A 13,384-nucleotide genomic window follows, 5' to 3' on the forward strand; every position below is an offset into this window, starting at 1 on the left:
ACACACACACACACAAACACACACACACCCCCGGCTCTGTGCCCTGTGTGTGAGAACACACACGGTGGTGAATCCCTGCAGGCCGTCCTTCATGGCGCTGCGATTACATGCTCTGTTTTCTGATTGGACTGGATGGAGGGATGAAGAGGAGGAGTGCAGGGCCGCTCTTCCTCCTCCTCCTCTTCCTCGGCCCGGTAATCCAAACCTGCTTGTTTCTCTGGAGCTGAAGAACCAGATTAGATCAGAAACCCGGTTCAGGGTTTTCCTCTGTTACTGAAGTTCTGGGGTCAATCAGAGGTTCTGGTCTTGGCCCTGGTTCTGGTTCTGGTCCTGGTCCCAGCTCCAGCTCCAGCTCCAGTTCTGGTATTTAAAAGTTCTGATTGTTCCTCAGAACTGGTTGGTTCTGATGGGTCGGGTCAGAACCATCCGGACTCTAACGTTCATATCTTTGTTTATATCTATAAATGTTTGATCTTTCTGATCCGGTTCTGACCCAGAACCGGTCTCGGTTCTGTCTCGGTTCTGTCTCCCTGCAGGGCGGCTCAGAAGCTCAGTTTGTCCCGCAGGAGGAAGTCCCAGCCGGGTCCGGTGGCGCCGGGCCCGCCGCTGTTCACCGGAGGCTTCAGCGGGGCCCTGCAGCTGTCGCCGCCCGCCGTCCCGCCATGCCTCCTACGGGCCGGGTCAAAGGTCAAGGACACGCCCGGCATGGGGAAGGTAGGAGGCCGTCCAGGTTCTGATCCGGGTTCTGATGAGGAAATCAAACCCAGAACCTCAGTTTGTTCTTAATGGAAACATTTCTGATCAAATCCTCAGTTTGGGTTTTTCTACAGATTCAACTCAGCAGCAGAACCGCTGCTCTTCCTCCTCCTCCTCTTCCTCCTCTTCCTCTTCCTCCTCCTCCCCCTCCTCTTCCTCGTTTATTGCAGCTGTTGCTCATAAACTGAAGCCGTTTGTTTACAGCAGTCGTTCCTCTGAGGCTCATAAACCGTCGATCGACTCGACGCTCCGCTTCTCCTTCATTCATCTTTTTCTCCTTCCTGTTTCCTTCTTGTTTTCCTGATTCCTGGTAAAACTTGTTAAATCTTTTTATGATCTCCTGAAGGTTTAATGACCTTTTTGACCAGCAGCTTGTCGTGACCTTTGACCTTCCTCTCCTCTCTCGTTAAGCTCCTCTTCATCACTCGATCCTTAACGAGTTCATTAATTGCGACACGCTGCGTCTCAGAATCATCAGCCTGCGTTCGCCGTCCTTCACGTTGCCTCGGTTCCCCTCACCTGTGGTTGCCGTGGTAACGGCAGCATCCTCTGGATCAAGGCCGTTTCTGGTTCTTCCAGCAGCTGCTTCTTGTCTGCGGCGGCGCCGGCCGGTGATCCGCTCCGCCCGGTCGCCGTGGCAACTCTTTGATTCTGATGGGTTTTGGTCTGAATTTGACCTGCTGACTCAGCAGCTCTGTGACGGCTGATGAACCCCAGCAGAGACCCGACCCGACGGCCAGACAGCGAGCTGCAGCTCCGTCACGTTTCAGTCGATGGGATTAGTTTGGTCTGCAGCTCCAGTTGGTAAAAACAGATTTAATCCCAGAAACGAAGCTGCAGGCCGACAACCAAGATTTGCTTCAGATTTATTTTGCAATAATAAATTTAGTGGGTTTAGCAATGTTAGCATTAATAGCAGATTTTTAATTGAATGTTTCTGCTAACTTTCCTCCCTCTAATCTAAATTCTGAAGCATTATTTTACTCTCCTGTTTTCTTAAACTGTCAGTTGAATAAAACTCAACGTGTCTGAAAGTTTTTATTTTCAATTAAGAATTCTGCAAGTAGTCAGTTGTTTATGTTCATGCTCTTATTTTGAAGTCTGGTTACACAGCAGCTCCATTTCCTCTCTTGTTCTCTTTTTCCCGCTAAAAACTTTGTTTAAAACAAGAAACTTAAAGGAAGAAAATAAAACTGACTGCAGAGAAAAAGACAGAAACATAAAAACAGTAACTATGGGACAGGTGGATTAAAATGTCAAAATGAAATTGGAGCTTGAAGGACAGAGATAATCTGAACGGCTTTAGCATTTAGCTTCATCTTCATGATTATAATAATATAGAGCAGTTAGTGCATCACAGTACATGTCTTATCTTTAACATCTGGTGGCCATCAAGATAGTAGAAGTTAGCGCTTTAGCTAATTGGTGCAGCACTTTAGCATTAGCAGAGCTAATGTTTATGATTAGTCCTTTAGTGTTAGCGCAGCTAGCTTTTTAGCTAGCAGTTCCGTCCACTGTACTGATTGTAGTTTGTCAGACAGGAAGTCGTTGCTCTGCTCCGGTCTCTGATGTGGACTTCCTGTCCGTCCTCAGGTTCGGGTCATGGTCCGCATCAGCTCTGCTAACAGCAGCGACTCGGAGTCCATGTCCTTCCTGGAGGTGGACGGCAGAAAAAAGCAGCTGACGCTGATTGAGACTCCGAACGGCGGGAACTCTGCGTCCTCTCAGAGACGATCCATCGCCGCGGCACCAAAGACCTTCAGCTTCGATGCCATCTTCACGCAGGACGCCTCTCAGGTGGGAGAAGCTCCTGAAGCTCTCCATCACCGTCTGGATGTGTGAGGATGAACAGGTTTCAGCTGCAGATGTAGATTCAGATCACGCAGCCGGAGTTTGAGCTCTTCATCAGGAGGTGTCGCCACGCCGCTCCTCATCCCCAGAGAGGCGGCAGCAGCAGATGGATCAGAGCTGCAGTTTGTGTCTGATGTGCAGCAGCAGAGCGAAGCTGTCAGATAAACTCAGGCTGTGACTTTTTCACCTTTCCTCCTTGTTATGCCTCATTGTATATAACAGAAGCATAAAAACAGAAATGTTGCTTCACATCGTGACATGAACCACATGTGACCTCAGCCAAAGTTAAACCCAACCAGTTCATCTGTTCTGATCCACAAAATGTTTTATGCTTTATGAAGCTAAAACATATCAAAGCCTCCCTGTGGCCCAGAAATTTATTTTAAATGTCAACCGTAAAGTTAACGGCTTTTAAAGTAGCATCTTAAAGTTTTTGGAGTCGAGTGTTGGCATTAAGTTTCTTTACTGTTGACATTTAACATCCAGTTCTTTTCTCAGAGTGAAATGAACTGATTCACTGAGCTCCAACCTGAACAAATGAAACAGACTTTGGTCATCTGGAAAGTCACATCTGAAGAGTTGTTGGCATGTGTCCTTCAGTTAACATCCTAAATTATATTCAGGTTTGAAGCAGCCAATGTCCTCACTTCCTGCCAGTGAAATATCTAAAAAATGTTCCCCTAAAAGTCTTTGGTTCCCTCACACTGATGTTAAAGGGGCAGTTTTATGTTTCCCAGGCAAATGTTCCCATTTTACAGCACAATCAGGTAAATGGGACCTTCAACTGACTATATATATCAAATATGACTTAACAGAAATTATACTTCCTGATTTAATCCCTTGGAATTGGGCCTTAAAGCTCCTGCTCTTTCCGAAGCTCCGCCTCCAGGAAGTCATCCCAACATGGCTCCTCTGTTAACCCTTTAGTGGTTTTACCAGCAGTGTTCTGAGCTGCAGCTCATAAAATGAGCTCAGCAGTTCCAACAGCTGGTTGCTAATTGCTGCTGGCTAGTCTGAAGGAGCTGAAAGGGGGAGGAGCTGCGCCTTGGAGGCGGGGCTAAGTCCACCCAGGCGTTTTGCCTCTGAATGGTTGCCATGGAAGTTAAAGAATTTATCAAATATTAAGGAATCAAAGTCAAACTCCAGGTTTGTTTCTGAAAACATGATGGGAAGATCAAACGAGTAGATTTTACATAATTCTGCTCCTTGACTTGGGACGTTCTTCACTTTAAAACTTTTTTGCTCAGTTCAAACGCTGCTGCATGTCATAACATCATGACCTGGTCTGACCTCTGGCTCCTGACAGGCTGAGGTTTGTTCGGGAACCGTGTCAGAGGTCATCCAGTCGGTGGTGAACGGCGCCGACGGCTGCATCTTCTGCTACGGACACGCCAACCTGGGTAACAACCGCTCCTTTTCCTTCACACACACACACACACACACACACACACACACACACACACACACACACACACACACACACACACACACACACACACACACACACACACATCCCCGTTAAACTCCAGGTGTGCACTGGCTCCGCCCCCAGGGAAGACGTACACCATGATTGGCCGGGACTGCTCCACCCAGAGCCTGGGCGTGGCGCCCACCGCCATCTCCTGGCTCTTCAAGCTGATCGAGGAGCGCAGGGAGAGAAGCGGGGCTCGTTTCTCCGTCAGAGTGTCGGCGGTGGAGATCTCCGGCCAGGAGGAGGCGCTGTGCGACCTGCTGGCTGAACTCTCTGCCTCGGCGGGGGGCCAACCGGAGGCCCCGGGGCCGGCCGTGTCACTGCGGGAGGATCCTGTCTGCGGCTCCCAGGTACGCAGAAAAACAATACGACAGCATCCACTTTCTACAAAGGAAGACGATTTATTTCATTAAAAGGTTTTACTCAAATAAAATCTAAACTAGTCCTAGAAGGATAATTATTTTAGTGAGTTATAAAGTAACTAGTGATGAAGAACAACCTTCATTACAAAATGTGAACTGATGCTGTGTAACACAACGCAGCATCATGTGAACAACATGATGTTTCCCTCCTGATACGATACGATACCACTGCTTTGATTATTGGCCGATACGACATCAGGATGCATGAAAGAAACTTTCAAAATCATGTGAAGCAAAGTAACAAACCCGTTTCACATGATTCTGAGCTCTTGGATGTTTTGTGTGCATTCGTCCTTTAAACTTCCTCTCTTCTTCTCACATGTCCCCCTGACCTCCTCTTCACCTCCTGGGACTTCGTCGCTCTCCAGAACCGTCCAATTAGTTTGGATCTTCCTCTCTTTTATCTCCCCGGGCTCCATCAGTCTGACTCTTTTTATCTGCTCTCTCTTTAATTTTCTTCTTCTGTCACTGCACACTTTTCTGTGCTGCGCTCCGTCCTTATTTTATCAAACCCCATTCTGTCTCATTTGGCCTTTTATCTCTGCGAGGCGAAGAAGCGGCTTCGCTTTGAGCCGCAGAGATTCAGACGTCTTCGTTTCAACCAGAGTTCAGTTAAAGTCAGGAGTTCTTTAAATACGGGAATCAGAGCAAAACGAAGAAGGTTTAACCTGAAACCTGTTTCTGAAGAACCTCCTGCAGCTCCTTCCTGATTCCTGTTCTTTATTATGATGGTTCATGTTTTACGTTTTTAAGAAACTTCTCTTCTAATTGCAGAAATAATTAAATTTGTTTCCCGTTTTGTCCGATCAGCTGCAGAACCAAACGGAGCTGCGGGCGACCAGCGCCGAGCGCGCCGCCTACTTCCTGGACGCCGCTCTGGCGGAGAGGAGGAGCAGCCGGACGCCGGACGACCAGGACGCCCGGAGGAACTCCCACTTCCTGTTCACGCTTCACCTCTACCAGGAGAGGGCGGACAAGAGCAACAAGGCAACAGGTCAGAGGGCAGCGGCCGACAAAACGCCGGGAGAAATTACGAAAAACATCGAGGAGATTTCAATTAGCATCTTTTTGAAACATATTGAGATAATTTTTCTCCTCAGCCATCTGAGGTTCACCACCCCACAGCATGATGCTGCCACCCCCATACCTCACAGTTCCAAACTGTAAATGTAACTTCTGCTTTTTGAATGGTGGCCTCTTCATTGTGGAAGAAACCATTAAAGCTTATATTGCTAAAAAAGTGATTTCACTGCAAAGAACACCAAAATAAAATGTATTGAAGCAGCTCATTTAAAGACGAAGCTCCGATTAAAGAGCTTCACGGCTGCAGTGATTATGATCTTCATCATTTTGGTATTAATGCAAACATTTTGTTTATACCAAAACACATAAAGGTTGCATGAATAAAATATTCAGCTTGTCTGTTTGATGTTCAGAGAAAACTTGACTTTTACTGAAATGCTGCCAGGTTTTCCTCCATTATTTCCTTCTGCACAAAGTAAAGACAGAAACACAGAATAAAACCACAGAATGTCCCTTTAGCATGTTTAATAATCAGTAATTTAAACCTCTGAAGTGGAAATGAAGTCGGATCTTTTTGCTTGTTGGAGTGAAAAAGCAGCTCAGAGACTCTGAGGCAGAAATAAATTCTCCTCTTCCTGTTGCTAACATGTAGCTGCTAATTAGCTTCACCTGGAGCCGACTTGAACAGGATCAATTACAGACCGTCCACCTGCCACAGCAGAGACGTTTCCACGGCTACCGGTGTTTTACTGTCCGCTCCTGGAAGCCATCAGGCGCCTAATGAGGCCCGGCGACTCGCATCCCGCCGTGTTTATGGGGCGGCGGGCAGAAAGGGGAGCGCTCAGCTGCTCTCAGCAGTTTCTAAATCCTGCTGATGCGGACAGTTGAACTTTCACAACCTCATTACTCTGAATTACTGGAATAAGCAGGTGGTTAAAATGCTGCTGAATATTTATCAGGGCTGATTAGAGACATGAAACAACCAGGAGCTGAACTGGAGACGCATTTATCTGAAACCGTTAAATCTGGATCTGAGGAAGAAGCTTTTATTGTACGGGACATAAAACAGGATTAAAAATAACATCCTGCTCAGAAGATCACAGCAGTACAGTGCAGTTAACAACGTATTCATATACAAAATGAAATAACAGATTCAGCGATTCAAAAACCAGCAGAAATGTCATTTAAAATAATTAAAATAGGCAAAAAGCTGCAAATACCACAGGAATGGAAACACTGAGTTTTTAGGAGTGTTGATGGTTTTACATTATAATATGTTAATTTTCATGAATTAATGACATAAATTTAAATATGTTAAACATTCAACTGAATTTTTTTACGTACAGAACTTCAGAGTGGAACCTTTATATCTGCGTGTTTTTGGGATGTCCGTAAATCTGGTGCACAACAACAACAATAATAACTTGGCAGCAAAATGGTTTTTGGATTGAAAATGTTGCTTATTTTGTCAATAAATTAGAATGTGAATAATTAACTACAGACCCTGCAGTTAAATTGATTAAATAATTGAATTGAGTCCCGACTCTCAGTCTTTACCGCTGAGAGGAAGGATCTGCTATGACGCTTGTTTGTCCACCTTGGATGCAGCAGTTTGTCACTGAAGGAGCTCCGCAGCTTTATGCATCCATAAAATGTTCTGTTTGTCTATGATGGTTCCTGGTTCTGGTTCTGGACTTGGGGACTTGTTGGACTTGCAGATAGATTCTGGACCTTTGGGTTGATCTGGTTTTGCGACTTCTGGGCTAAAATTAGCACAAATATTTTCCTTTCTCATGTCCATTCCAGCAGGCATTAATCACGATAGTTTAATTTTGCATCAGAGCTTCCTGTGAATGTTTTCTGTCCCGGTGTCCCTCAGTGTCGGGCCGGAGTCGTCTCCACCTGCTGGACCTGGGCAGCTGTGAGACGGACATCAGCCGGACCAGGGAGGGCGGCGCGGCGCAGTGCCTGTCCCTGTCCGCTCTGGGGAACGTCATCCTGGCGCTGTCCAACGGGGCCAAGCACGTCCCCTACAGGTACCAGAAGCACCGAGCGTCTCAGGACAGACAGATGGACAGAATGTCCCTCAGGGGACGGAGGAGTCGGGCTCCGTCTTTATTACTGTTTAGATTCAACGTGGAGGATTTCATCAGGTTATTTTCCATTTCATGTCATTGAACTTCAGGTTGTGGTAAGAAGTTTACCGAATGATGAAAGTAAAGACTGACCTGTGGTCTCCGCTGCCAATTAAAGGGACAGTCCCTTGTTTCTGAAGTGTGGTTGTTAAGAGTATTTACAGGCAGTCAATATCTCACCAGACTTTTCTTTCTGGAAAAGTCTTGAAATTGATTTAAGGACTTTCCATTCGTCTGTCCATCTGCATGTTTGGTATAAAATAAAATAATAATTAGGTCATATTCTTTTCAGTATCATATGTCTGCAGCTGACAGGCACTGATTTGCATGAAATAAGCCATAAGACTCGATGCAGATAAAAGCCCAAACTGATATTTCCAGTTTTGCTGTTGGTGTTAAACTAGAGAAGGCTGCAGTATGTAAATCCAGTTTCCCTCAGCAGCCTCCTCCAGGTCTTCAAAGGCAGCGTTTCATTCTGCGTCTGGTAGAAGACGTGGCGCGCAGTTCAAAGTGCGCTTCATGAATGTGAGATGAGACATTCCTGCTCATTCCTCTCTCTGCCCGTCTGAGTCCAACTTCAGCGCGGCGTAATGAACGGTCCCCTGGGTTTCTCTGGCGTCTTTTCCTCGTTCTTCTGGTCTAACGAGGTTTTTTATGATCTATTATTCAGAGACAGCAAGCTCACCATGCTGCTCAGCGAGTCTCTGGGTAACATCAACTGTCGAACCACCATGATCGCCCACATCTCCGACTCACCGGCGAACTTCATGGAGACGCTGACCACGGTGCAGCTGGCGTCCCGCATCCACCGCACGAGGAAGAAGAGATCCAAAGTACTTCGTCTGTTACTTCACCTCGTTTCACAGCTTCTCTGAAGGATCTGAGGGCAGAACCTGATAACAAGGAGTTTATTCTCCATTGTGTTATTTAACACAGTGTCTTTGTGCTTTCTCCTGATTCAATATTGATTATTTATTGGTCTTCTAAATAAGCAATGAGAAACGACTTCCCTTTGTAGTTCCTCTGTGGAAAAACATCAAAGTTCAAATTGTCCTTTTCCCAGCAGAATAATCAGCTGTGAGATATTACCGTGTTTCACAATAACGCCGTTTCCTATCAGTCAATATTGATCATTATTGATTCGTTTTTAGTTTTAATTATCCAAAATACTGCCAAACTAATGACATGACATTTTTGTTTTATTTGAAATCACTTCACACCAATATTTTTTTGATTTTTAAGCAGTTATGAGGCCCAAAGGTAAAACTTGAAACTGCTCAGGTGAACTGTGTTACCCTGTGAACCGGCCAGGTGGTTGAGCTTTTATGTACCAAATATCTGCATTTGTTGTGACAAACTCCTTCATTTCCCACTCTGACATCACGCCAGCATCTGGGTGAGTCAGCCAGGTGTGGCAGTCATGCTGTGCATCTTGTAATTGATTGGGCCGACTTTCAGCATTACCAGTTGGATGTGAACACTGTTTCCTGCCCAGCTGTTTCCTGCCCAGCTGTTTCCTGCCCAGCTGTTTCCTGCCCAGCTGTTTCCTGTCCAGCTGTTTCCTGTCCAGCTGTTTCCTGTCAGACCTTTACTGAGTTCAGGTCTGCGGCTGTAAAACTTTGTGACGTAGTTTTGAGTCGACTACACACCGATCTCTAGGGACTAAAGTACGCCCCAGTATGTTGGGCAACATGAAACTGCTGCTGCGCATGTTACTGAACAAGTTGTTGCTAGGTAACCAAAGTGTGATTAAGCTAACGCTAGCTTAGCTGGGCTGTGGGAGGGTGAGCGGCTACAGCCTTTCCTCTGCCTGCATTTGTCATTCTTGTGCTAACTGTCTTGTTGTCTCCAGTACGCCTCCAGCTCTTCCGGAGGCGACAGCTCCTGTGAGGAAGGTCCATCCCATCGGCCTCCTCATGTTCAGCCTTTCTACCCCCGGATTGTGGCTCTGGATCCTGACATCCCGCTGCTGCTCTCCAGCGATCCTGACTATTCCTCTAGCAGTGAACAGTCCTGCGATACCGTTATTTACGTCGGACCCGGTGGAACGGCAATATCTGACCGAGAGCTGAGCGACAATGAGGGCCCGCCTTCCTTTGTGCCCATCATTCCCTCCCTGAACAAGAAGCGAACCAAAGACTCTCCCCGTTCAGACGGAGATCACTTAAAGTGCAACACATTCGCAGAGCTGCAGGAGAGGCTTGATTGCATCGATGGCAGTGAAGCTCCAAACGCGTTAAGCACAGAGAGCAGAGCAACACAACCAATGAAGAATCAAGCTGGACCAGAATCTGATGAGAACTCCTCTCTAAACCTAACCGGACCAGACTCCAGACTCCCTTCGGCTGGAAGCCCAGTGGAATCCTCCAAAAGGACCAGTGCTGATGGAGAAAAACTCTCCGGCTCCCTCATTCAGCCTTGTTCGGTACAGTCCAGTGAGCCTTGTTCATCAGATCCAGAGCCGGTGGTAAGAGAGAAGGTTAGAGGAGCTGCAACCAGACCATCACCTCCTCAGCCGTTACCCCAGAGGCCCATAGCAGCATCTGACTCAGGAGAAGCTCTCAGCAGGACTCCCCCAGTGGGTATGAGCTACCAAGCACCAAGACAAAGCCAACCTTTGGAGTTACCAGACAGGGAAAGGTCCCACCACTCCACAGGTTACCCCATGGAAGTCAGCGGCCTTCGAGCGGCTTTGTTAGGAAGATGCCTGGACAGAGACTTCCTCAGGACCACCATCACGCTCCAGCAGCCTGTGGAGCTGAACGGGGAGGATGAGCTGGTGTTCACCGTCATAGAGGAGCTTCCTATCGGCCTTGTCCCGGACAATGGCCGCCCAGCCAACCTCCTCAGCTTCAACCCAGAGTGTTCGCTGCAGGCCTTCGCTGCAGGTTCCCGTCCAGTCAGCATCATCAGCAGCATCAATGATGAGTATGACGCTTACACAACCCAGCATGGAGTTACAGGATCAGGCTGCCATTCGTCTACAGGATTAAGACCCGCTGAAAGTGAAGACAGTACTTCAGCAAACAGGTTTTTCATGAGAGATGAGAGGACAGCAGCAGAGAGCGCGTCCACCCTGATCTCACCAAGTATATACCATCGACAGCCATTTCTGCAGCATGGCTTGAAGAGTTCGCTGAATGACAGTGGCATTTGTTTCTCAGAGCTGGACAGTGATCCCGCCACACCCAACAAACCATCATTTACCAAGGCCTCTGCTTTCCCTGATTCCACCAAAGCCACACCGAAAGGATCCTCTAAGGTGAGAGCCTTAAGCACTCCAACGTCTTCTCCCCACCACACCCACCACTCCAGTCTTCCCAGGAAAACCAAGCCTACCTCTTCTGGAGCCGTAGGCAACAGCACACAAGAGAACCTGTTGTTTCAGGGAAGCACCTTCGTTGATCCAAGAGAGGTTGAGTTTCTCTCTGCAGGCAAGCCAATGAGAAGTGGCACAGCCAGCATCTCCCCCAAGAGGTCTGGAGGAAACAGCAACAGTGTTCCTCGATCTCCGAAGACACAAATGTCTTCCACAGCTCAGAGAGTTGTTGATGGCTGCGAGAAGCCCATCAGCAGAAGAGGAGATACTCTCATCAAGCTGCCACGGCTCACACGAGGTGCAACAACTCTGGGAACTGTTTCCACTTCACAGAACCCTGAAACGAAATGGGGTCAAGAAGCTGCCGGTGTGACGGGGACATTAAGGTTTTCATCACTAGGGAAGAAGTCAAATGGGCAGAAAAGTAGCATGATCTCCAAGTCTGGCTCTGGAAACATCTCCCCTCCTACGCCACTTATCAGACAGTCCAGCCAAGAACAGAAGACAAAGTTTCCAAGTGCCTTAAAACCTAGCAGTGACAGTGGAAGGTTTGCTTTCCCTAAAAGCTTAACCTCAGAGGAGGAGTTCACCTTCAGGCACCGAGCGGATTCATTCAGTCACAAGACGTCTAGTTTGAAAATGGACCATGGTTCTGCCAGAACGTCTTCCAGTCTGAAGACACGAGGGGCCAAAGCAGATTCTCACAGGTTCTATGGCAGCTTGAGATCTCTGGAGAGGGGAGACAGTCCAACCTCAACTCTGCTGAAACCGGAGGCGTTCAGGGATGCTAATGGTGCTGCTGCAGGGAGTAGCTGCAAATCCAGCAGATCTGCACCAAGACTTGGCCTTCCGCCGTTAAACATCCCCTGCTCCTCCCAAGCCTCTTCTACTTTCCTTTCAACAGCCAGCAAACTATCGCAGGTCCGAAGCAACGGTAACTCCCGTGTTGCTGGTTCTGCTGGACTGAAGGTTCGACCATCGTCAACCAGCAGCTCTAAAAGCCTGAGTTCCCCTCCTGGGCCCAATGCCAGCCTACCCCCAACCGGCAAGCCTCCTGCCAGAGCCGGAACCGGAGTTAAGACGGGAAGAGGCACCATCATGGGCACCAAGCAGGTCATCAGCAGGGCAGCTAACAGCCGGGTCAGCGAGCTCGCCGCTGGTCAGAAGCAGCTCAGCAGAGGGGCTGGAGAAAGCGAAAGTACCGACAGCGGGACGAGTGGCGTCGGGCCGCTGCTGCCCTCACCCTACAGCAAGATCACAGCCCCCCGCCGGGCGCAGCGCTACAGCAGCGGACACGGCAGCGACAACAGCAGCATCCTCAGCGGGGAGCTTCCCCCCGCCATGGGCCGCACCGCCTTGTTTTACCACAGCGGGGGCAGCAGCGGCTACGAGAGCATGATCCGAGACAGTGAGACGACCGGCAGCACTTCGTCAGCCCACGACTCCATGAGCGAGAGCGGAGCGTCCAACCGAGGCAGGGTGTCCAAGTCGCCCAAGAAGAGAGGAAACGGTGAGCAGAAATTAAATTATAGTGGTCAGTCCAACGGCTGATCGACTCACCGCCGCCTCAGTGCGTTCACTCCTGGCTTTGCAGTACATCTGCTAACCACCAGGTGGAGCCATTTACAGGAAAATCTATTATGAGCCAGCAAGAAAAATGATCTACTGGAGCAGTGGGTGGAAAAATGTCCATTGTGTTTTAGTAATTTTGTCTTTTCTACCAGTTTCATTTATTACAATGAAAGTAAATGTTTCCTCCTTCATCCTTTACATGTTCACACTTTCCGATCCTCATAATTTTAACTATAACTGGATCTTAAGAGTGAAAAATGGAATAAAAATATGAGTGATTTATTTTTCTGAAAGACTTTTAAGGTCTTTTAAATCTGGAAAACTGCAAAAACTCAGTAGATAATGACTTTGAAATGTCTTCAGTGACGTTTCCTAAATCTAAAGTTGAATTTTTTCTTCTATAAAGGAAAAATGTCAAAGTGAACTCTGGAGCTGTTCCACGTTTCTATAAGAGCCGATTATTATTAAAATGGCTTCTGATGGCCAGTCAGGGTCAGAAACTAACAGAGCCATAAACTCATCTGGGGAAAGATGGACACATTAACATTTTTATGGATTCCTCCGGGTGTCGGATCATGATGAGGCGGTCGGCTTAACGTTGTGCTGCTGCCTGTCTGATGTCTGAGCGCGTCGATTCCTCTGAGCCGCAGATCCTTTTCTAGCTTCCTGCGGTGATTGAGATTCATGAAGAACGCTGCAGCGAGAATCCTTCATGAAAGTTTCATGAGGGATTCCCAGCGAACACGTCCAGCTCCAATTATCACCTCACACTTCATCCATACACACACACACACACACGCACGCACACACACACACACACACACACACGCACACA

General features: G+C 47.8%; 1 protein-coding gene across 3 annotated transcripts in view; it reads left to right on the forward strand.

Annotated features, from left to right (window-relative positions):
• The window catches only part of LOC103130573 (kinesin-like protein KIF26A), a 41,978-nt gene that overhangs the window by 24,031 nt on the left and 4,563 nt on the right, over window positions 1–13,384 (forward strand). For all 3 annotated transcript variants that reach the window (XM_016666024.1, XM_016666025.1, XM_007541995.2), the window contains 8 exons: window positions 537–714; window positions 2,350–2,553; window positions 3,914–4,007; window positions 4,160–4,428; window positions 5,311–5,494; window positions 7,403–7,559; window positions 8,329–8,491; window positions 9,511–12,487. In XM_016666024.1, the coding sequence (XP_016521510.1) occupies window positions 537–714; window positions 2,350–2,553; window positions 3,914–4,007; window positions 4,160–4,428; window positions 5,311–5,494; window positions 7,403–7,559; window positions 8,329–8,491; window positions 9,511–12,487 (4,226 nt within the window). The remainder of the gene's footprint in view (window positions 1–536; window positions 715–2,349; window positions 2,554–3,913; window positions 4,008–4,159; window positions 4,429–5,310; window positions 5,495–7,402; window positions 7,560–8,328; window positions 8,492–9,510; window positions 12,488–13,384) is intronic.

The sequence above is a fragment of the Poecilia formosa genome, unplaced genomic scaffold (assembly GCF_000485575.1).
Source record: "Poecilia formosa unplaced genomic scaffold, Poecilia_formosa-5.1.2 Scaffold649, whole genome shotgun sequence".
Taxonomy (NCBI): Eukaryota; Metazoa; Chordata; class Actinopteri; order Cyprinodontiformes; family Poeciliidae; genus Poecilia; species Poecilia formosa.